Source organism: Pelodiscus sinensis, chromosome 17, assembly GCF_052426305.1.
Source record: "Pelodiscus sinensis isolate ZL-2025 chromosome 17, ASM5242630v1, whole genome shotgun sequence".
In the NCBI taxonomy this organism is placed as follows: domain Eukaryota; kingdom Metazoa; phylum Chordata; order Testudines; family Trionychidae; genus Pelodiscus; species Pelodiscus sinensis.
The window spans coordinates 26,335,582-26,360,608 of record NC_143068.1 but is presented as its reverse complement, the minus strand read 5'-3'; the positions used below and the strand labels follow the sequence as shown (position 1 = coordinate 26,360,608).

The 25,027-nt window shown below is 47.1% G+C and overlaps 2 protein-coding genes across 6 annotated transcripts in view; one reads left to right on the top strand and one right to left on the bottom strand.

Annotated features, from left to right (window-relative positions):
- RBPJL (recombination signal binding protein for immunoglobulin kappa J region like) overlaps positions 1 to 25,027 on the bottom strand; it is a 46,036-nt gene that overhangs the window by 19,753 nt on the left and 1,256 nt on the right. For 3 of the 4 annotated variants that reach the window (XM_075901291.2, XM_075901288.2, XM_075901289.2), the window contains exons 2-3: positions 12,573 to 12,687; positions 153 to 278 (exon numbers count right to left, since the gene is read on the bottom strand). In XM_075901291.2, coding sequence (XP_075757406.2) covers positions 153 to 278; positions 12,573 to 12,687 — 241 coding nt within the window. The remainder of the gene's footprint in view (positions 1 to 152; positions 279 to 12,572; positions 12,688 to 25,027) is intronic. The other variant, XM_075901290.2, reaches the window with a different exon arrangement.
- The window catches only part of MATN4 (matrilin 4), a 35,056-nt gene continuing 22,547 nt past the window's right edge, over positions 12,519 to 25,027 (top strand). The window contains exons 1-2 of one of the 2 annotated variants that reach the window (XM_075901286.2): positions 12,519 to 12,655; positions 14,261 to 14,312. The gene's annotated coding sequence lies outside the window, so the exon portion shown is untranslated. The remainder of the gene's footprint in view (positions 12,656 to 14,260; positions 14,313 to 25,027) is intronic. The other variant, XM_006121905.4, reaches the window with a different exon arrangement.

Below are 25,027 nucleotides of genomic sequence, written 5' to 3'. Positions count from 1 at the left end.
ACTTCATCAAATGCATTTGGGTCTTCACCCATGAATGCTGATGCCCAAATAAATCCATTAGTCTTTAAGGTGCCACAGGACTTCGCGTGGTTTTTATCTAAAGGCAGGGCTGTATAAGAAGAGCTGTATAAGAAGCTGAGCAAATATCCTACCTTTTTTCACTGCCATAGGATTTCTGTGCAACTTTTGCATGCAGTATAAGCACCGTCTGATCAGCTGGGAGCTGTAGGTATCTGCGCACCCCATCCCGGAGAAGGCCTATTTGATCTGGATTGGATCTGAAAGAGAGTCCAGAGTAGTACCATACTGAAGGCAGCACAATGGTTGGCTCCCTATAAACCCCAACTACTGCTTGATACTGCCTCGGATCCAGAGCCACCCTGAGGGGTATTTAATATGGAGACAGCCAGCACAGTCCCTTATCTGTAGGTGGTAGCTTCTGTCCTCCTTTCCCTGATTCTAATGGGCTCACTGTGCACCGGACCTTGGCAATAGCCAGGTGCTATAACAGGCAAAAGCCAATTATAGCCAGGTGCTGCAAACCCCACTCTGCTCACTGCACCGGTGTGATATTGCATATAACAAATGCCCCGCAGCTGTGAAGCGTCCCGCTTCCCTGTGTCAACATCTGCATCAGTGAGACAGGTGCCTCTCTCTGTAAAAGCTGCCAGGGGCCCAGTTTAAAGATGCAAAATAGGGATGTAAGAGAGTAGCAGAGTACTTGACTACCCAGTAAGCCTAGGCTTATCAGACAATCAGTCGAGTACTAGGCTACTTGACTTGCATTCTCCCTCTGCCCCCGCAAGGATCCGGGACAAGCCAGCTGTTCTGGGGGCAGCTCAGCTGCCACTCTGCTCTCTGCCTGTCTCGTGCCAGGTTGGCCCCGCTCTCCCAGGAGCCTTGCTCATGCCCAGCAGGCAGAGAAGGGGTCAGGGCTGCCTGGCGCTATACCAGGAGCTGAGGACTGAAGCCCAGTGGGAGGAGCGCAGCACCCAGGCGAGTGTGGCGTTCCTAGGCTGGGCGCGGGAAGATGTGGGCTCACCTCACTGGCCAGGCTGGCGGTGCTCCGCGGCCAGGTCTCCAGTGGTGAGCCAGGCCGATGCTGCCGGCGGCGCTGTGCGGAGTCCTAGGCTGGGTAGGTGGGGGCAGCGTAAATGTAGTAAAAGAGCCGCATCAGGAGTAGCTCCCGGAGGCTTCCAACCCAATTGACTAATCATGTAGTCGACAGAAATTCTATCGACTACACGATTAGCTGATTTTTCGTTTCTTAACAACCCGAATGCAAAATAGGACAAGAAGAAATCCCATTAGAATGCATTGGGATCGTGAATGTTTCAAAGCTGCTGTAAGGCAAGTCCATCATTCCAATTGTGTGGTTAGTTTACTAACTACTTTCTCCAGCACATTACAACACATATAGGGAAAGCTTATCTTACACCTTGAAAACATTCCCATTCCCACTGCTTCCTAATGGGGAAGCGCATCCTCTTACGCCTCTCGGTCCCATGTTACCACAATAGAGACATGCTGATTGTCACTGTTGTTCTTTTCTTGTATGCATGGCCCTTAAAGACATGTGACCAGCTGCCCTGTGTCTTGTGCAGTCACATGCTATCCAATTGGAGTGGTGCCATTTTACACCCATTCCCTGTATACCAGCATAAATGGTGCTGGGCAATGGTAAATCAGGTGCTGTTATCTTTAGTGATCTCCTCCTCCTTATATAACTGACTGATAATTACAGTCTCATTCATGGCAGTGGAGCTTTCCACCATATAATGTGATATCCTTATGTGCATTGTTTAATGTACCTTGGTTTTTACATCACCCCTTTGTACATTATGGATGTTTATGTTAGCTCATAATGAGCCTGGCTAGGAAGCCATCATTCTGGGGATTGGGAACTTATTTGGTTACTGCTGGTGATTGCTCCATGGAAATGTCCCCATTTTGCCATACTGTGAACTAAGGGCCAGGTTCTCCACTGGTGGAAACTGGCATAGCTCCATTGACTTCAGGGGAATTACCCAAGCTGAGAATCTGGCCGGCCAACTTTGTTCCCACAGTAGGTTATGTTTTCACTGATTGGAAGCAGATAAGGCTGGTCTAAATCACACAGCCCTTTGCTGTGTTGTGCTGTGACCTGCATACAGGATGTTTGTTTCGGAAGGAAGACAGGCCATAGAGAAGTTGGAAAAGTTAGGCAGTTGGCAAGCACTGTGGAGATGTCCCGTACTGTACTGCCATCCCATCTTTGCAGGAAGTGAAATTCACCCTGTGCAGAGTTCTAGAACAGAGCCTACAAAGCATTCCACAAAGCCATCTCAGTACGGAGTAGGTGGGTGCATGGACTTTGTGCTTTAATAGGGCAATGGGCCACTTTCTTAAGGGAAGGAAACTGAGAAGGGAGGAAGCAGGAGCTGTTCAGACAGGTCCTCTCATTCCCACACTGACACCCTTTTGATGGAGGGCAATGCAGTGTAGCCAATGAAAATGTACCCATCAGTGGAGGACCATACTGGCCAAATGTGGCAAGAACATAATTTGAACTAAGCTCACGTTTCTTGTCTCCATGCCCAGTGACACTCACAAATGAGGGTGTTCATACACACAGGACCAGGCACAACCTGAATATCTGTGCCATGCTCATGATTGATAAACCTGTATGAAAACTGTATAGAAACTGGTTCCCAGCCTTTGGCATGGGGTCCTCCTTCACCGCAGAGGTCATGCATTGTGTTAGAGAAATAACCTAACATATTAGGGGGTCAAAGCAATGGTGGCCGCATGGTGGAGGCTCAGAACTACCAGCTATTATTAAAAATGTTGTTTTCAGATACACTGCCACAGTGGCTTCCAAGTGCACAGAGCTTCTCACTGCTCACACTTACAAGCTACGCAGCTGTGAAAAATGGGGATATTTGCTTTTAAGGACACAACAGACACTTAGATGTAAAAAGGACGAGCAGAAGCTAGAAACCGCAGATCACAGCTGCATACATGATGCTGTACCACTGGTTAGACAATGCCAGGTGACAGCCAATCCTTGGTGATTTGCTCAAAGGACAAGCTGGCGATTGGAAACTCAGAGTGGCATCTGCTACAGCACAGGGAAATTCCAGCAGTAGCAATTTGGCTGCGTTTTCATTGAAAAAATAATCCATCCGGCTCTCAAATACACTTCACACTAGCCAGAAGCTACAAGTAGCAAATATGTAAAATACCAACCGTTTGGGAGCAACTACAAATCTGATCCCGTTCAGGATTCCAGACCATCTTATACTTATCTCCTGTTGGACTCAAAATAATGTAGCACCTGGACTTCTTAGAAAAACAGAAACAAACAGCAGCAAATGATCTTCATCCCAGAAATCCTGAGGAAGTCTTTAAGACGTTTCACCTGCCAATGCTGCACTTTTCAGGAGAACGCAACTCTCCTGGAAAAGGACAGTGCCCTTTACAGCTTTTAGGAACAACTCTATGCACCGGCTTAAGCTTGCGGACACTCCGACAAAGATTCATTGCCTGGCACTGTGATGCTGGTGGCTCTATCTTCAGGTTGTCTTGGAGACTAGAATAGGCAACACTATTGATACAGCAGATGTCTCCAGCACAAGAATGTAAAAACCTGGAATCTTCTTTATCTGCAGTCCTCCTCTCATAATAGCTCCGGCTGTGTTTTCACTGCACCATCTTTTCCACCACTGTTTCCCCTGGTTTTTAAAGGGATACTCTTGATCTCCTTCTCTCCTTGTTCCCCAGTGTCTTCTATACAGACACTAAGCTCTCCAATGTGTGACTGAGACTCTCAGCAGGTGTATGTTGGCACAGCTTCACTTAAGTCAGTACGGCAATGCTGATTGATCTGGCCTTGGGTCAGCAGATAACATTAGCTGCTGCTTTGTATCTGAGAAATGAGGGGTTTATGATTGCTGAACCTATTCAGAACCACCTAGTACAAACTGCAACCGACATTCACTGGCACCCAGATGTGCTGTTGCTACTGACGAGGCTGACACGTTGGCTGTAGTTGTTAGTACAGTGACAGTTCTCTGCAGACATTTCATTATTTATTGCCCGATGCCAATTAGCTTCTTTGCCAAAGTGCTGGGGCAGTTCTACTTATCAGATGTTCTCAAAAACATTGACATAGGTTTGCTTCTGAGCCAGTGGTAGGTGCTTCTGAGCTCCCAACTTTGTCCCTGGAAAACAATCGGCACACTCCATTCCACTTATCGTAGTCAGTTAGTCCTGGCAGGTGATTTAATTCATTTATTTATATCTATTTAATGGTTTATACCCAGGCCCGGCCAAAGACAAAGCAAGCCAGCACTTTGAAATAATATTGGCCTCCAGTCCATGTCATCATATGCCTCACATGTAATGCTGAAAACCCAAACTGCAATGTGCAGTTTCCACTTCAGTTTGCCTTTGTGAGTTTTTCCCCCCTCATTGAACCCCGCAAAAAGACTGATCTTCACCTGGGAGAGGCCTCTCTTTGTCCCTTGGCGGAGAATTGGACCCCGTTTTGGTTAGGAACCAGCTTGAAGTGTACTGCATGCCAAGAGGCAGTGTCATGCAGCATGGCCATCCTGTAAAACTTCCCGCGGGCCAAACGTGGTGCTGGCTGACTCTGTTTCTTTCCTCAAGGTGGGTCTCTTCAGCTCTCCATGCGCTGTGCTGAAGATATGGCTTAGCCCTTTGGCCAAGTCGCAACAAAGCGTATACCTTCTGGGTGGCACAAAAAGTAACTAGGAAGGTTCTTCTGCCCTTCATGGGCTTTTCTTTGACCCACTCTCTGGGCCCTGTTCCCACTCCTTTATCCTTCAGTGTCTTTCCAGATCTGGGATAAAGCACTTAACCCCTGGGCTGGTTCCCCTGGAATCCCCAACCTCCTATAGACCCTGGCTCAGGGCTTTCCACAGGAGCCAGACCATTCTGTAATTCCATTCTCCCACTGGTGTTTCACCACCCTTCTATATGGTCACCACTCTTCTATAAGGTTTAGGTGTCTATTAAGTGATCACCTGATAGTTTCTCAGTCCCACCCTCTCAGGCTGGGAAGCAGCTAATTAATTTAGGAACAAACTGGATAATGAGTAATGAGTGGATGCAAACTGTTGCCATTCCATTTGGTAGCATTGATACTTTGCAAATGAGGCTCCAGGGAAAATTAGACACAAAGATGCTGATTTTTTTTTCAGCATCCCAGCCTGGCTTTCAGTACCATGGGTGCAAAATCGTGGGTGCACTGGTGGGTCCCAGTTCAAGTCTTAGCTGTGACAATGTGCCCAGCTCATTCACAAAGAGTCTGGCCCCCGATGAAGGATTCTGCTGATACATTCAATCCGCTCTAATGCTGGGCCACCAGCATAGAAGCTTGTCAAGTTTTCTATCCACGTGGTTCTGTAGCTGCTTAATGGGCTTTGATCAGAGACCAGCTTCAGAGATACACATTCCTCCTTGATTCAAGTATTAAAGGATTGTCTGGAAATGGAGTCAAATGCTGAAGAAACAACAAAAGGGAGCATTATTCTCTGGAGTTATCTTGATTTAAGCAGAAGGAGCTGCTCGGAGACAAAGACTAGGTTTGTGGAGCATGAATCAGTGGGAAAAAACATGCTGCTCAGATTTCTGTTTAGCCCTTTTTACTTGCCTGCCTTCCAACATTTAACCCAGCAAAGAAGCAAAGCTCCCATCAGTCATCCACTCCACTCCAGAGCTGCAGGATTCTGTTTTCGTACAGTTCTCATTCACCTGCATAGGGATCAGATAGCTCCTGATTTGCAGAATAGCTAAATATCCCAAGCAGTGTGAAATCGGACCATTTCCAAAGCTTGTTGGGAGGAAAGGATCTGGGACAAGGGCTGTGCGCCCTTTGTGAAGATGGATTCTGCTTTCAGAGTCCCTGAAATACCAACAGCAGGTGGAAGCAGAAAGGAAAGCTGTGACCAAGGCCAACGGCCTAGCCAATAAATATTACTAACTGGAAAAATAACCATGGTAATTCCAGAATAGGGAACAACTACAAGATGAGCAAGGGGCAGCAGCAAGGAGTCCTGTAGAGGTAGTGGGTTGCAGTCAGACTCACTGAGTTGAATGGTAACTCCCCTGCTCAGGTTTGCATGGGAGGATATTTCTGCATAGGGTTATCAGTGTGCATTTAGAGGGCTATTGAACCAGGGAGCTGTTATTTAAAATTTGCAAAGAGAACCACGAGTATGTGGGTTATTGCACAGGGCTTACTGAAGGGCACAGTTGTCCCTGTGGGGTTGTTTACCTCACAAGACTGACAAAGCAAGGACAATCAGACTTCTTCCAGCTGTGCTGACAATGGAGGATATGAATCAGCTACAATGATCATTTAGGGAAGTGAGGCCCTGTCCCCCGTCTTTCCTCTGCAGCCATTGCTGTCTAAATATTTGGACTAAATTGTTTCAGTGATGCACTTTTAAACAGAGTTCAGCATTCTGAACTCAGGCGACCACCCAGAGTCCATCTGGTTTAAATTTACCTCATGAAAGTCAAAGGGCCTTTGCCAGAGACCCGCTCTGCAGTTTTCTGGCACCTCCCAACTGTTATGGAGTAGGGAATTATTCACTCTGTATGCCATTTATTGTATGGAACTATTAAAATGCTTGGATCAAAGTATTGTGTTATTACAGCATCATGTTTGCAGTGGAGCATGGGCCAGGTTATTGGAGCTCTTTCTAAAAACCCCTTTTCAGTGCCTGAATTTCTAGCTGGGAATGGAATGACTGTGTAGAGTGAACTATTGTTTGGAAGCAAAATCAAATAGAGGATTTCTCCCCCAAAGACCTTTCTCCTCGTTGGTTGATTTTTGTAAACCACGCCAAGTATAGGATGTACTGTACTTGCTTGTCCCTTGGGCTCTTTCCTTTCTAGAGATATTATCTTAGAGAAGGGTTAACCCTTAGGGAGGGGTTAAATTGGTAGTTTATTATCAAATGTGGTTTGAGCTATGACAAGGGAACTGAAGTATTTAGGTAGCAAGGAACTTCTGGGTAAGTAACGATCTGCTCAATGAGGCCATATCAATCAATGCTTTGTCTTGGTTCCACAGTTCAAATGGACCTTTCTTTCTTTCTTTCTTTCTTTCTTTCTTTCTTTCTTTCTTTCTTTCTTTCTTTCTTTCTTTCTTTCTTTCTTTCTTTCTTTCTTCTCACTAGATAAGGTGACACCATACATTTGCTACGCACATGCTGTCTTAAAGCTCGCCTTCCATTTTATCTTATACTTGGGGCCTTGTGCTGGCTGCTCCTATCACAACATGACTGCTAGGATTCTATTTTGCAAATATATTATATTGGATTTTTAAATTAAACAAAACAAAGGTACATTCATCTCTGATATCTCTACTGTGCTTCTGCTGCCCAGCCTTTCTGCTAGTTTGTAACATGACCCCTCATAATTAAGCAAGAATTGCAATTTATTCTGTGGCAAATTTAGAGTTAACGGAGCCCCTGCACAACTTCATTGTGCCATCATGCAGCTCCCATTGACTGAAGTTCCTGGCCAATGGGAGCTGCAGAGTGGACATTGGCCGGGGCAGGGACAAAGCACAGAGACATCTCCCTAGGCCATGGTGTCCAAACTAGCCATACTCATCCAGCCAAAGAGCCACATTTTTCAAGCCATCTAGCCACACTCAACTGGCCAAAGTCACATGTGGCTAGTGGCTAGTGTGTTGGACACCACAGCCCTAGGGGCTGCAGGGACAGAGGGCAAAAAGGCACGGAGGGAGGAAGGCAGAACAAGCAGGGAGCTGCTTTAGCCCTGCTCTACTATTGTTGGCATGTCTCTGCATGTCCCTTGTGGGGAGGGAGTCTCTGTGTGCTGCCCAGGGCAGGGGCAGCATGTGTGGAGCTGCCTCCCTCACCACACACACATCCCCCCACAGGGGCATGCAGAGACTTGTCAGCAGCTGGCCACTTCCAGGAGTGGCGTGGGGTCACTGGCCATGGTATGCAGGCAACCTGCCTGAGTCCTGCTGCACTGCCGCATTTTGGGGGCCCCCTGTCATTGGGGGTCCCATGCTAACAAATGTGTGTTTAATGGTAAATCTGTTCTTGAATGTATTGTTTAATATGAATTCCCATCAGGAAGGTATTATAGCTCTATCCCAGCTTCCCTTCCTTTGTGGGGGCAAATAAGGGATCTGTCCTACAACTTATATTTGTGCCCACAATTGAGGACAAGTGCAGAAAAACATGGGTGCAATTGTACAAGCACAAATTGTGCTTTCTGGGTCTTAGAAACTGTTACTCTTTGTATGAAACCATAGCTCTAATGTTAATATGTGCTCTCTAACACACAAACAGGATTAAAAATGCATTCATTTCTGTGAAGGGAGTTTTCCAGCTATTCTGGTCTCTAGGGCTACGTCTACACAGCAGCGCTATTTTGGGATACCAGAGGTACCCCGAAATAGCTATTCCACGTTTTTTGAGCGTGCCTGTTATTTTGAAATATAACAGGCTCACTATTCTGAGGTCGCTGTAAACCTCATTCCATAAGGAGTAAGGGATATTTCGGAATAGTGATTTATTTCGAAATAAGTGCTGTGTAGACAGTGCCAAATTTAGAAATAAGCTATTTTGAAATTGACTCGAAATAAGCTACGCAATTTGCATACCTCAAATTGCATAGCTTATTTCGAGCTACGGGTGCAGTGTAGACTCACCCTAGGTAAATAAAGTAGAATTCCATGAAGATCAAAATATGTTCCACATAAGGTTAGGGCCTGATTCTTCAACTCTTTAGTCATGTTATCCTTTACCCATGTAAATAACCTCTCATGAATAACTACTTGTGAGAAAGATTTGCAGGGCTGGGTCCTTAGCTTATATTTACACCTTCTCTCAGCTGAAGGACTTGATTGTTTTGACTTTCTGCCTGCTGAATCCAACTGCATTAGAGCTTGACTGAGTGTCACTGTTACCACGAGTTATTATAGTTTTGTACTGGAAATAGAACAATTTAAGTAAAAAAAGAAACCTACTTTACAGGTTTGTGATACACATTTTACTGAGTGTTTGTGATAGTTGCTGAATGCATTGCTCCTTTATATGATGTCAATGCTATATTTTGTGTGAATGGAAAAGTCATTACAAATCTCGTTGATGGGAAACCTGTAGTGACTGAGAGCCCTAACTTTTCAATACTTCTTTTAATTCAGAAGAATCCGCCCTTGAGGTGTTGTTAGTGAATGTATATTTAAAAGTGATATATTTTGGTTACTTCACCCACAAATGAAATGCAGCCTTTTTCTGGGTTTGAGGAATGCACAGCCCAGATACAGCAGCACCAATATTACATAACACATAAGAATAGTGAGTAAAAAAATGTGGCCACTTGAAATTCACCAGGAAACTTATGTCAGCTAGGGGGTTAATTACTTCAGGCAGAATGTAACTGGTTATTTAAGTCATATATCACCTGCCCACAGCTGACTGGGCTCATGAAAATCTACTGTAATACAATACTAACTTTGTTTCCCTGAGCAGCACGCTGGGAGGAATTGATCTAATTAATTAGACAAGCCAGATTCTCCACTGCCCTGCACCTCAGGCGAGTTATTTATGGCACTTCAAAGTGTGTATAAAATGCAGCTAAATCGGAATGGTAATGGTTCACACGCCCTTTGCACTTGTGTAAATGACTGCATAAGGAGTAGGGCAATGTGTCTAATTGGTCATGCCTAATTTCTCCATAACCAGAAGTCACAATATTGTACGTGAATTTTGTGTTGCGTTATGCAGAAGGTCTGACCAGATATTTGTAATAGTCAATTCTGTCCTTAAAATCTATGAATCCATGGCCTCAAAACTACTCGCTATCCCCATACATTTCCCTACACAGGGATACCCAAACTGCCCAATCAATAGCTTCAGGGGGTAGTCGAGTTTTTTAAGTTTTTGAAATTTTTACTATCACATACCTTTGCTTGCCACCCTATTATGTATTTTAAGACTATTTGTTGTTTTTTAAGTTTATGCCAAATCAATGCAATTGGTATATCTGGACAGGCACATTCTCACTCATTTTCCCCTGGGGCCTTCACAGTTAAAAGGTTTTCCAAACATATGCTAATAGTGCAATAGGGAAGAAAAACAAAACCACTCCCAGGCCTTTAAGATGAGTGCAGATAAAGGCTAAGCAGGTGTGAATAATTCTGTAATTATATAAAGTTTGAATTTGATGGATATTTTTTATGATTGAAATTTTCCCTAGCACATCCCTTTGCTTGCCACCCTATTCTGTACATGCACGAACATGAAAAACTCAAGACAAATTATGTGGATATATGATTATGACCTGCCAAGGAAATTCCATACAATTAACCACATCACTATATAAAGTAATGAAACTCTATAGCTATTGAAGTCCAATTCATCCACCTGGAAACAAAATATTCTCAGAACCTTTAACTTGTCCCAAGTTATTCCTGCTTAGGTCTGTAGGAATTATGTGTTCTTCAACATGCTCTGGTTCAGAGTCCCTGCTTGTTTATACTCATGTAACTTCATTAAAACTTCAGTGGAGACACTCCTTATTTACCTCAGCAGTTTGGGGTAAGAAGGAAGTCAGTCAGGGGGTACATCTAGACTACAGGCTTTTGTCCACAGAGGCTTTGTCAACAGATACTGTTGACAAAACCTCTGTTGAGAAAGAGCATCTAGACTACAGCCAGTTCTGTCAACAAAGCAAGCCGCTTTTTCGACAGAGAGTCTAGATGCTCTCTTTTGAAAAAGCACAGTGTGGATGCAATAGCGCCTTTTTTCGACAGTTATGTCGAAAAAAAGGTGTTATTCCTCGTAGAATTAGGTTTACCGCCATCAACAAAACTGCCGCGTTCTTTCAACTTACTGTAGATATGCTGCTGAGGATCAGAAGAAACTCTTTAAACAGAGCGTAGCCAGGTCAGATTTGGATTTGATTCTCCTCTCATCTGTGCTAGTATAAATGGGGAGTAATGCTATTCAAGTCCATGAAGCTACACAACTGTATAACTGGTGTAGATGAGAGTTGGGGGGGGGGGGGGTCAGGCCCATTGCTTGTTGATGTGTACATGGATGCTGCAAATATAAACAGGAGCAAAAACCTGGGCACGTTAGAGATGCAGTGTTTATATTAGCGGTGGCTTGGTGTCTACATACAAAAGTAGATAATATAAATGTGGGTCTCCTTATGGCAGTGGTCTCCAACTTTTTTAAGCACAAGATCACGTTTTGAATTTAAATGCAATCCAGGATCTACCTTAAACCCATATACCCTTGCCCTGCCTCTTTCGTGCCTCTTCTCCGAGGCCCTGCCTCCCCCATCCTCCCTCCTTTTCACCAGGCATGGACAGAGGGTTGGGGCACAAGATCTGGTCTTGGGCTAAGGGATTTAGAGTGTGAGAGGGGCTCTGAGCTCAGCCTGGGGCAGGGAGCTGGGGTGCAGGAGGGGGTTCAAGGTATGAGCTCTGTAAAGAAGTTTGGGTCCAGGGGCTCAGGGCTTGGGCAGGGCTTGGGGTACATGACTGGGGCAGGGGTTCTGAGTTGGCTCCAGCTGGACACTGCTTACCTCAGGAGGCTCCTGGGTGGTGGTGTAGCGGGCTTAAGACAGGCTCACCCCTGTCCTGGCCCTGCACCACACTCAAAAGCAGCCAGCAAACTCCCTCTATCCCAAGCCCTGTTGTGCCCCCTTCCATTCTGTGGAGATAGAATACAGGGTGGGAGAGGGGGCCCCTTGACATCATGCCCCCTCCTCTCCCTTCCCTACTCTGCACAGCAAGCAGGAGGCGCCTAGGAAGTGGGGGGAGGTAGCTCCAGGAGATGCACAGCAGTGGGGGAAGAGGTAGCTGAAGTGCTGTGCTTGTTAGTCTCTTGGCCAAACCAGTCAGGATCACCTGTCAGAGGCTCCAAGATCTACGGGTTGGTGACCGCTGCCATGCAGGAGGCTAATTGTCTGCGATAGATTGTATCTTGGAAACTACAGCCCTAAGTCAAACCAAGACCCCTCCTTACACGTGTGACCCTTTCGTGCGCTGAAGCCACCTCTGACCCGCCACGGGGCTAGCAACCTGCGGCAGCGCCTGGCCCCCGGGCGCCGGCAGAGCTGTGCAGCGGAGCCTGTGTGCAGAAGCGCACGTGTCAGCCCCCCGCCCCGGCTCGGTCGCTCTGTGCGAGGGGCCGCGTGTGCCAGGCAGCGCTCGGGGGCCGCCCCGTGCAGCGCCCGTGACTCTGCCCCGCGGTGTCCCGCCAGCCCCGGGACCGGCCGCTGCTGGGAGCCGCTGGCGGCGCTAGATGCCCGCAGGGCGGGGGGGGGAGCGGCTGGCAGCGCCGCCGGCCCCTCCCGCGCCCCCCGCCGTGCGCCAGCTCCTGGGGCCCCGCCCGGCCCCTCTCCCCGGAGCAGCCCCGCTCGCTGCGGTGTGAAAGGGGGAGGGGTCGGCTCCTTCCCCGGGCCCCCGCCCGCGAGGCCGGGTTAAATGCGCCGGCCGCTGCCCCGGCCCCTCTCAGTGCAGGACACGCCGGCGGCTGGAGGGGGTCCCCGGGCGCAGCACCCACCTGTACCAGCAGCACGGGGGTGTCCTCCGCCCGCCTTCCGCCTGGCTCCGCAGCCGCCCCTCCGCGCTCTCCAGCCGGCCGAGGTGAGTGAGGGGCTCCGGGGGCAGCAGGGCACCTGCGGGGCAAGGCGCAGCGGTGGGCGCGGGGCTGCCCTTGGCCGGCGGGGACACCCCGGAACCGGCCGGCGGGGCCCCCTGTGTTAGCGCTGTGCCCCAGCGGAGAGTGGGCGCGACCCCCGATCTGCCCGCCCCAGGGCCACCCGCTAGTTAGAGGAATGCAGACTTCCGGGGCTCCCCGCCAGCCAAAGGGAGTGGGGCACACCCCAGAGCCCCCCACCAGACCAGGGAAGCGAACCCTTTAGGGTTAGGGGCGCCCCACCACAGTGCCCCCCAGTGGACCCATTTGGATTCTCCACCTCAGTGCCACCTGAATGATTGGGAACCCCCAAGAATCTCCCCACCCCAGCGGTACCTGCCAGTCAGAGGGGAGCAGTCCTGCTATGGGGTTCCTGTGCCCAAAGTTCTCTAGCCCATTGACCTCTTCCAGTGCAGAACCATCTTTGCCCCCTAGGAGCTGTCCACTCCAAGTAACCCTACCCCCAGCTCCAGCCAAAAGGGAACAGTCACACTGTGAACTTGTCGGGACAGCAATTGTCTTTTGTGGGACATGATCTGCTCCCCTGAGACCTGGGCCATTGCATGCCAAGAATCAACTCTCTTCTCTGTTTGTACAGCACCTACCACCGGTCCATATTTGGGTCTTGTAGGTGCTAACATAATACAAATAAATAATGACCATGGGGATTTCCCAACCACCTTATTCCCTGCTACACTTCCCAGCTCCCTGCCTGTCAGGATAGATGAGCTCTCCAAGACTGTCCTAGTGTTAGGTGTTGGATGCAATGGATGGACTGGGCCAAGAATCAGTCTCCAAACAGAGAACTGTGTGGTGATGAGTTGTTTGTATAGCAGCAGCAGCAGCATACTGGGCACTTGTGCTTGGGGTTCATGATGCCAGGGAAGTGGTGGTGGAGGTGGGAGAAGGAATAGAGAGGTGCATGCCTTGGGAAAGTGATTCCCTTTTAGCTCACTGTGCCCCCAAAAGGTAGGAGCTGCTGCCTGCCTGATCAGAGACCCTGTCATTCTGATGCCCAGGAAAGAGCTGGGGGAGCTGAGCCCCAGAATGGTGCTTTGGAGGAGCATGGTGCTCAGAGGGAGTGGGAGCCCACAGGTCATGCCATTTGGACGGTGCAGGTGCCCACAGCAGCCAGCTCACGGATAGGCTCCCAGGAGTACAGACCTGGCGTGTGTTCAGAGCCAGCAGGAGCTCATAGGACCTGAGATCTAACACCATGGGCAAAGAGGCTCCCAGGGACCAGGTCTGGAAACATCAGTGAGAAAAGGTGGGAACTGAGTTCCCAAGAGCCAAGTCCTGGCCCCAGCGCTCAGAAGAAGCGGAATCCCAACATTTCCCAGGAGTTAATCGCTGCCTGAGTGCATAGAAAGGAAGGATGCAAAGAGCTGAAGAATGAAATACCTGGTCAGTGGGAGTACAGTAGGAAGGAAAACTAGAGGAGGAAGGAAGGGTCCATTGGGACATGTGCTGCTCAGCTTTTGCCTGCTTCCCTGAGACCTGGTCCATTGCATGCCAAAAATCAACTCTCTTCTCTGCCTTTGTTCTCTGCCCAGGTTCAGATCTAAACTGCAGCAATCCAGGACTCCCCACTCTTTCCTTCCCACGGTAAGCACTCGGTATTGGGGATGTGGTGCTGGGAATAAGGCTACATCTATGCTGCCTTTTTTTCCGGTAAAGATATGCAAATCATGCTCTCATTTGTATATCTTCTGCTGCTTCTTTTTGCGGAAGAGGTTTTGCCGCCAAAAGGCCCTGTATAGATGGGAGCATTTGTCAGAAAAAAAACCCTTTTTAACACAAGATCCCTTATTCCTCAAAAAATGAGGTTTACAGGATCCTTGTGCAGGAGGGTTTTTTCCCAACAAATAGCCCCGTCTACACGGGGCTTTTTAGTGGCAAAACCTCTTTTGCAAAAAGGATCGGAAGAAGATATGCAAATGAGTGTGATTTGCATATCTTCCGCTGGAAAAAATGGCAGTGTAGACGTAGCCTAACTGAGCATGCTCAAACGTGTTGCTATTTAGGAATTATGACACACTGTGTCTCTGGAATACTTTTCATCTCTCTTTATAGTCTCATTGGAGATTATGCTCCAGTAACATGTTCCCAATTGTGTGGGTGATTTATCTCACACTGGGCTACTTAACACGTGGCCCACGGCCTGTTTGTTTGCGGCCCGCAGTGTGGTTTGGGTCTATGTGGGGCTCAACACACGGCCCACGGATAGTATCCTTTGAACATAGCCTCCACTGAACGGTGAGGTGTCTACCAGGTGGGGTGAGCATTGAAAGACGCAAGTGGACGGGCTGGCTGGATCAGAAGGATACAGGGTATTGGTGTTTCTAGCCCCCAAGGAGGAGGTTCCGGGAGCGCTGGGGCATTGTAGGAAGTGCTGGCTGCTTAGCCTTGTGGGAAGAGCCTGAGAGGTGCTAACTGTCTCACACTGGCCACCTTTGGGTTCGGTGCTGCAGCTTAAGGCTTAATTTTTGTATTCATGCCCGTCAGTGTGAAAGAAGCTATTTGCATTTATATTTGCATGTATATGCAACCACACTTAAGTTGCTGCCTTTGGCATATGCTGTGAGTATCATTGTGGCCCCTGGGGCTTCCAAAGTTGAGTAGCCCTGTCTTACACCATGCATGTTCATCATCTGCCGGTGTTAAGAAAGTTCCTACAGATACAGTTCAATATCTTATTTGACAGTGAGGCATACAGATTGATATCCGTAGTGTGATGTAGCATATCAAGCATTGGAATGTCTGGTTTGTGTAATAAAATATGCATTATACATGCAAACTGGATAATTGTGATAATTATGTGGGAAAATGAACCATTCTGTTGCATGCACATTTCACACAAGCAATTATTCAGCTAACTCATTTCGAATCTCATACTGTTATACATTCATAGTATCTGTGCTAATATGCAATAATTTGAACAAAATTATTAAGCTGAAGTTAAGCAGATGTAGAACATGAAGTTATTTGCTTTTTCCCATTGTGCGGGATGGAATAAGAGAAGCATTTGTGATGGTGCAGAGAATCACTGGGTTTTACCTAAGTCCTTCTTTTGTCCCTTCGAGGCTGTTTTAGAGTTTCAATGTTAGGGTTAGCAATGTCCCACCTTCCAAATGTATGGAATTGATGATAGCCTCTCAGAAGGAAACTAACAAGCTTGATATGATCATCAGATTGGAAGTCTGGCATGCAAAGGAACATTCTGTAATTTGAATGGAGCCTACCACATATATAAAGTGACTGGGGGGGGGGGGGGGGGAAGAGAGCTCCCAGGACTGGTGCAGGTTTACTGGGCCTCAGCTGCCAGGAAATGTATCATTTTAGTATTGAGATGCAGGGTCTAGTCACACACCAAGAAAATGAGTGGGGTCCTGCCTCATTTGAGCCCCAAGTGCATGTGGGCTAAAGTTGTTACACTGAAATTACCTACAGAAACTTTTCCACACTTCATAGAGGAGCCTTTGATAATGAACAGCAGATTTTGCAATAATAATAGGAATTAATAAAAGGCATTGAACGTGTAGTTCAGAACTACCATTCCAAATTGAGTTTCAGAAGCAGGTCTGAGTGGTCCATTCTGAGTTGTCATTAGAATTGCCTTTAATTTGTGCAAAATCCCATCTCAAATCCTGCACTCACATCTACCTGGTATCTATCAGCTCTGATATTCTTCTCTCAGAGCATGGCTCAGTGAAGCGAATAGCTTTTCTGCATCTGGAAGGCATGCAGAAGATCTTGGTATTTTGGGCAAAAATAACGCATTGCGTCTGAGCAGACAGGCCATGACCACATCCAGTTGGAAACGTCCAAACACTTTCATAAACTCCACAAAAAGGAAGAATTAAAAAAAAGTTTAATCAGATTAGACAGGCTAGAGTGTGGGCGTTGCCTTAAAGATGCTTTTGTTGGAGATCACAATGAACAGAAAGAACACAGCTAATTAGGCTGCAATTGCCGGTGGTTTGTGGTCCTAAAAAGGGCTTGTGCTGTGCTTGCTCCTAACGCAGTTATTTATTTCCTTGGAGGCTTCCAGCAAGAGTTAAAGGGTTTCAAGGGAAGCCTTGCTTAAATCATTTAAAAGTTTCCAATAGGGGCCCCTTTGTTAGATTTCTGAACAATGCGTCTCCCTTGTTAAAAATGGGGAAAATCAGAAAATGCAGTTCATGAATGTTTGCATGAATAGGGCTGAAACATGAAGGATGAGGAGCAAGGTAGTGTGTGTGAGTGAATGACAACCAGATGTTACCATGAGTAAATAAGAGAGGAAGGGAAAACGGTTGTGAAAATAATTCACTTGTTTTTAGAAAAACTTGCTGGAAATCGGCTGTTTCCACAGAAACTGGCTGATCGATTTATGCCAAAAGTCAAGCACAAGCATCACCTGGGAATAGTACAGGGCTGAGCTGCTCATTTGACTTGTTGACAGTAATGATTAGCTAATAACTTTATCTCCATCATGGTAGCAGCTGGAACATCTGGGTTCAATCCACTTAATGTGAACTCATCCAGATTTTAATCAGAACTGGCATAAGAATTTTATTCAGAGGTCAGTCACTGAAACCCAGCATCCATGCTTCTTTGTTACCTGTGGCTGTGGCTGGAAGAATTGGCCCCCTGTAGATCTTTGCAGGCAACACAGACGTAGCCTTCAGTGTCATGTAACACTTTTAGCAGATAGAAGGGTACTTTCCCCTTTCCAGTCTTGGCAATATAAGATTCTAAAAATAGTCCAGTTAATACAGGGAATGGTACAAAAATGTGCATAGAATACACTATACAGCAAGGCTACTCAACTTTGGAAGCCCCGGGGGCCACAGTGATACTCATAGCACATGCCAAGGGCAGCAACTTGAGTGTGGTTCCTTATACATGCAAATATATATGCAAATATATGCAAATAGTGTATTTCACACTGACGGAAATGAATACAAAGGTTAAGGCAAGACTACACAACATGCAGGCCCCATTTAAGTCAGTTCTGCTGATATTAATTAAATGCAATATTTACCCGATTTCCACCCATACAACAGCACTTTTAATGAGCAATGACAGTCCAGGAATTTAACTACTAAAACGCATCTCAACAGAGGACCATTATATTGACTTGCCATTGTGGAGCATGTTCCCAGTGTAGGCCATGCTCAAAGGATCCCACCCACAGGCTCCGTGTTGAGCTCTGCATAAACCCAAACTGCACCGCAGGCCACAAACAAAAGGACTGCAGGCCGCATGCAGCCCACGGGCCGCTTATTGAGTAGCCCTGCTATACAGTCTACCCTTTGGGGGCAGGGCAGGATAAAATTGTAGATCATCTTGTTTCAGTTTTAACTTTATAAGCTTGCAGTAAAATGACAAAATATTTTATTCCATCTCTAAATGCAACATTGTGGGAAACAGGTAAAATCTTGCTTCTGTTCTTGGGTTTCTGTTTTCCTGGGGTCTAATGAGCCTCTTTTGTCAAGTAGAGAGGTTGTGTGTGTGTGTGTGTGTGTGTGTGTGTGTAAGTAGATGGATCATTATTTATCAAAGGTTCTGATACGGACTACTCGTTCCATAGTCAATTTAAGCACCTTATAATCTTGAATGCTTTTATCCTCACACACCTCTTGCAAGATGGAGAAGTGCTGTTACTCCAATTTACAGATGGGAAACTAAGGCCCAGAGCTGCTAAGTGACTTGCCCAAGCTCACACAGGAAGTCTATCACAGAATAGGAAACTGAGTGCCATTCTTTCAAGTATCAGGCTACCACTGGACTATGATTGGACCCCTCTTCAGTGGTGTGATTTTGGTGTGCTTGATGAGTTGTCTAAGCCTATTAGTGGAGTATGTTGGGCTTCCCTCCCCATCCAGAATAAATTTGTAGAATCTCTCTCTCTCTCTCCTGTTGAAAGGCAGCTAAAACCTTAATATCTAAGGGTATGTCTACACTAGCCCGCTAGTTCAAACTAGGGAGGCTAATGTAGGCATTTGAAATTGCAAATGAAGCCCGGGATTTAAATATCTTGGGCTTTATTTGCATGTTCCCGTCCGGTCGCCATTTTGAAATTCCACTAGCCCGAAGTAACTGCCTGCGGCTACACGCGGAAGTGAAACGGTAATTCGAACTAAATCCTTAGTTCGAATTAACTGTTACACCTCATTCCAGGAGGAGTAACAGTTAATTTGAACTAAGGTCTTAGTTCGAATTACCGTTTTACTGCCGCGTGTAGCCGCGGGCAGTTACTTCGGGCTAGTGGAATTTCAAAATGGCGACTGGACGGGAACATACAAATAAAGCCTGGGATATTTAAATCCCGGGCTTCATTTGCAATTTTGAATGCCTACATTAGCCTCCCTAGTTCGAACGAGGGGGCTAGTGTAGACATATCCTAAGCTCCTTTCCATTCTTTTGACCACAGTGGACCTATCTTTTCAAGTATATATTCTCTTAAACACTGTACATGATCAGTAAAACATCCAGGCCATATATAATTCAAATACGCTATTTAAAAGCATGAGGCCATTTCTCATATGTTTGCGTTTAGAATTAAAAGTTTAGAAGAGAAGACTAGTTTGTACCTTAAGGAAACTGGTGTAAGTGGTTGACTAGTGACACGGGAGCTACAGTTCATGAAAGGTTTGCTGTTTCTAAACAGGGATTTTATTTGAAAGGTGGGATGTGGTGGAGCTGCAAGATTGTCCCATTGGGTTGGAGAGAAACTGGTATGTCAGGTGGGAGGTAACTGTGTCTTTCAGGCTCAAATGTCACATACTTCCCTAGATGCTCCTCTGAACTGCTTAGTTCAGTTCTGCTGGGTGTCATGCCTGGGGGTATGTCTACACTACAACGTTAATTCGAACTAACTTAGTTCGAATTAGTTAATTCGAACTAAGCTAATTCGAACTAATGGATCTAGACTAAAAAACTAGTTCGAATTAGCGTTTTGCTAATTCGAACTAGCATGTCCACATTAAGTGGACCCTGAACCAGGCTTAAGGATGGCCGGAAGCAGTGCCAGCAGGGCATCAGAGGAGGACTTAGAGCGTGGAGATGCTGTCTCAGGCTAGCCGAGGGCTGCGCTTAAAGGGTCCCGACCCCCATCCCGGACAAACAGTTCTCAGGGGTGCCCCGCTTGCAAAGCAGTCCTGGCTTGGAGTGCCCGGAGTACCCACACTGAGCACATCACAGCACTCGGCCATCAGCCCGGCTGCACTTGCCGCAGGCTGCCATCTGGGGAGAGGGGGCAATCGGGGGGCTGCAGGAGAGGTTCCACCCCAAAAGCCCGCAGAGCCAGCCCAGTCCTCCCCATCGGGGACTCGTGCCCCATTCCTCCCTCACCTCCTTCCACTTACCCTTCCCTAGCCCCTTTTCTTGATGTACAAAATAAAGGACAATTGTGTTCAAAAATGTAATCTGTCTTTATTGAACAAAACTGGGGGAGACTGGGAAAAGGAGGTGGGAGAGGGGAAAAGAGAGGCTGGGAGAGGGGAGGGCAACTACAATGATGAGGGGTTTGGAACAGGTCCCATATGAAGAGAGGCTAAAGAGACTGGGACTTTTCAGCTTAGAAAAGAGGAGACGGAGGGGGGACAGGATAGAGGTCTCTAAAAGCAGGAGTTGGGTGGAGAGGGTGCATACAGAAAAGTTCTTCATTAGTTCCCATAAAGAAGGACTAGAGGACACCAAAGGAAAGGAATGGGTAGCAGGCTTCAAACTAGTAACAGAAAGTTCTTCTTCACAAAGCAAAGAGTCAACCTGTGGAACTCCTTGCTGCAGGAGGCTGTGAAGGCTAGAACTGGAACAGAGTTTAAAGGGAAATGAGATCAAGTCATGGAGGTTGGGTCCATGGAGTGCTATTAGCCAGGGGGTAGGAGTGGTGTCCCTGCCCAAGGTTTGTGGAAGGCTGGAGAGGGATGGCACGAGACAAATGGCTTGGTCACTGTCTTCGGTCCATCCCCTCCGGGGTCCCTAGGGTTGGCCACTGTCGGCAGACAGGCTACTGGGCTAGATGGACCTTTGGTGTGACACAGGACGGCCATTGTAAGCTCAGGGCTCATGGTCGGGGGTCTCAGTGGACCCCCTTGATTTTCATGCATACCTGCTCCTGGGTGGCCAGGCTGGCAGCTCTCCTGCCCTAGCCTGCCACTTTCCTGTGCCTAGTGCGGAGATCGTGGACGAGGTCCACGATGTCCGCACTAGCCCAGGCGGTTGCCCGCCTCTTGCGGTCCCGGGCAAGCTCCCGGGAGCCGTCAGCCTGGTCCCAGGAAGAGGGGGAGGGCTGGGGGGCATCGGGTGGGTGGCTCGATCCGTGCCAGGTGCAGGGTCTGCTGGCTGGGTGCTGGCAGGCTTGCACCTGGCACGGGCACCGTAGCCAGCCCGTGCCCCTTTAAGGGGTCCGGGGCTGGGAGGGGGGCAGACGAGTTTCCCTGGTGTTGGCCAGAGTGGCCACCAGGGAAACCTGGGGAGGGCTAGCCTCCCACTAGTTCGAATTAAGGGGCTACACAGCCCTTAATTTGAACTAGTAAGTTCGAACTAGGCTTAATCCTCGTGGAATGAGGATTACCTAGTTCGAACTAAGCGCTCTGTTAGTTCTAATTAAATTCGAACTAACGGAGCGCTAGTGTAGCGCCTATGAAAGTTAGTTCGAACTAACGTCCGTTAGTTCGAACTAACTTTGTAGTGTAGACATACCCTGGGAGTGTTAGGAAGCTGGGTCATTTTCCAATGAACTCGGTAGCAAAAGTCAAGATGCTATTTTGCACGGCAGAAGCATTTCACATAGATTTGCAAGTCCTGGTATTTGGAAAGGCTTGGGATCAAGAGAACCATTGTCTCAATCATAAACTGAGGAGAGGTTTAAGTTTACTATGGGTTTACACAAACCACAGAGAGGACTTGTGGCTATCCTGGAATTTTTATGCAAAATTTCCAAGGGAATCCATTTTAGTGTCAAAACCCTATGGAGAACATGAGGAGCAGCCTCAGAATATTCCTGGATCTCCAAAGGCAGCAGAAAAGTTTGCATGCAGCTCTGAGAGCTTTGTGAACACAAGCGGAGTTAGAGCTGATTACATCTGGTTCACACATGCAGATCAGACTCAAACCAGGGCTCATTTCAAATTTGTCTGAGATTCAAATTGAATGCTTCTCAGCAAGGATCTAAATCCCGCTTGGTGGAATTATAGAATGCTGCTGAATGTTTCCATTATGTGCCTCTTCGGGCACATCTACTCTGCAGCTGGGAGTATGCTTCACAGCTTGAGTAAACAAACATACACTACTTAGATGAAGCAGTAATGCAGGCTCCATGATTGTGGATTATAATGTGCACTAAGGTGTTGCACATAAACTGGTCCATATAAGTCCTGCTGGAGTGCACTAAGAGTTCCCAAGTGTATTATTTGAAACACTACTCCACTAAAGTGTACTAGGGAGCATTGCAAAGAGATTATTAATTACATTACATACTGCCATAATGAGTAATGTATTTTATATACATTGCTCATTATAGTATATAGAGAGAGCCTTGGAAATTCCCAGGTTTTGGATATCTGCATACAATACAAAATTGGCTAAAAATAAAGCTGAAAATGAAATTAATAACTTGGCATAGCAGAAGCAGGTTATGTGCATTTTAATTTACTATATGTTTGAGAGAGTTTGTGTGTCTGTGAGTCTATTTGTTCAAGAACTCCTAAATGGTAGGAGCTAGGACCACCAAATTTGGTATGCAGCTTCCTCTTATCATAACTTAAAGCAAGATAAGGGGTTGGGTGTGCCAGGACAATAGAATGTGCCTGGAATGCGATTGTTTCTCATAAAATGGAAAGGGAGGGTCTGCTAAAAGGTACAGTTATGCTGCATAATGACCACAGGAGGGCAGCAAAGGGTCAGAGATGGGGACCAGGATAGCCATAACACCATTGGGGCAGCAGGGGTAGAGAAAGGGACAGCTATGTACTATATATTTGGGAGTTTGTGTGTGTGTCTGTCCCCCAGCCAAGGGACATGCACCACTCTCCCAGCTGTGCTCGTTGCAGCAGCCATGGACAGGCACTTTTTTACATGTCCCCGGGCGGCTTTGGTGCCAGAGGGCTGGGGTTGCCCCAGGGCAGCCTACATACTGGACCTCTCATCCCCAGACCTATCCCAGAACAATTTAAATGAGGAAAATAAAAAAATATTTCAGTCAAGGACCCGAGCAATGTCAGGTAAATCCTCTAGTGTGATCTATTACATTGAGTATTATATTTAATATTATAATGTTAAATTATAATTGCACTATTTTGGCATGATTAGAATTAAATAATTCAACACTGTTGACATGAAACATTGTGATGTTTCCAGGCTGCTGTGTAATAGCCACCATTTCCTTCATGTCATCGTCCATGTGAAGGTACTTGAGGAAGCGATGGCTATTGCCCTGCAGGGAACTGCACGCATCTGAATGTACAAACAGGAAGCATCCAACCCTTTGGTTGCTGGTTGTCCTCTTTACATTCCAGTGTAATGTCAGGAAGCACCTGGAATGTCTGACAACAGGTAAAGTGCAGGTTCTATACCTGGGATGCCTGGCCACGCTTCTTACTCTAAAGAGTCCTTGGCTGGTTTGGGATGGGGTATCCAGCGAGAGGAAATGGAAGAATTATCATGGACCTAGTGAGAAGCATTTGTTGATCTCATCTTTGCTCCTCTCTTTCTGTTGTGCTATTGGTGTCTGAGAGCAGGCACCACCTGCAGCTACTGTTCTGTCTTTCTCTTGGTTCACATAAACCTCTCCAGCTGCATGAATTCAGCACAGCTGGTGGGGAAGGCAATGTTAAACCTTAGCCTTTTTTGCTATGCTGCTGGAATAGGGTCCTGCAGAAGGGGGTGTGTGTGTAAGTTAATTTGTGCCTTGGATGATAAAAATGAGTCCCAAAATATTTAGAACTGGGATTTGCTTACCCCACTAGTGGAATTTAATGCAACATAGAAAAGTGTCACCCCACAATACCAGCACTGGCCCACTAGTATTGTATTGTGGGAGAATCTAGGGGCTCCAGGCACAGACCAAGGTCCCATTACGTTAGGTGCTGTACAAATACAAAACAGAAAGAAGTCACTGTCCCGAGGAGTCTACAATCCCAGACCCTTTCTAGGGAGATAGCATTACCAAAGGCACAGTATGATGCCATGCTCATCCTGTCCAGCAGGTGGACCCTATGCACACCTGATCTCTTGCCATGAGAATTTTCACCCCTTAGCCAGCAGCTTAAATTGCTTCTCTCCTATCTCCTCCCAGGATCCTCAGGAATGAAGGAGCTGCCCCGTTTAGTTTTGCAAATGGCATGTATTTATGCGTAGGGTTCTTAGGCCAGAGTAGGAAAGAAATAGCTGAATAACAGTGTGTCTTGCATAGAGTGGAGCCCTAATATTCAGTAAGAAAGGGGCTAACCCCTTGCTCACACACATGCAGGGACTCAGGGAAAGTGATGAAGCAGGGTTTGGGAGAAATGGCTCCATCAGACTTGGGGGCTGAGGAAAAGAGGCAGGGAATTTTGTAAGAACAGCATCTTGTAAAGCAGGAGAAACTGCTTGAGAGAGGCCAGGTGTCTGCACCAGGGAATACAGGTTTTTTCCATGTGAGAGGGTTCCTGTGTCCCTGCTTGGTTTTCCCTTTCCTTTGTGCAATGACCAGACCTAAAAGCCACTCAAGAATGAAGATGCTTGGTCCCTACGCAACTTCCCTGCTCAATGTGCTTCTAGTGTTGCTAAGTCATTAGCTAAGTGCTGGCATAACCAGTGAGGAGTGCAGATACAAAGCCTATTCTGGCATGAGTCAGAAATCAGCTGAACAGTTTGCTTGACCCGGCTCTGCAGCCTGACTGATCCAATGATGACTCAGCCAGCGGTTGCTCTGTGGGAGCTAGGAGACCAGGCTTCCAGGCTTTGTCACGGGCCTGCAGCATGACCCTGGCAAATCACCTCTATGGCTTAGCTTCCCCCTCTGTGTAATGGGGAGAATAGCCCTGCTTTCAGATCTGTGCTGCAAAGCTTTGTAAAAGGCCACAGTGTTAGAATTTCTACTAGAGCTGAGTGCAGACAGGCAGTTCCCTCGCACGGAGGCTTGAGATATGTCACAAACTGTGTTAGGAACGAAACCCAAACATTTCACAATTCTCCATGCAAGGAATGGAATCCCAGCTCTGGGGCTGTCCGCTTGGTGGAACCCTGCGGACCCTAAAAAGGCCCTGCCTAGCCCTGTGACAGTCCACTTAGTTGGCTGCCCCAGAGCTGTGGAGCCTAGAAGCTGGGGCTCCCCAGCAAAACCTGCCTTC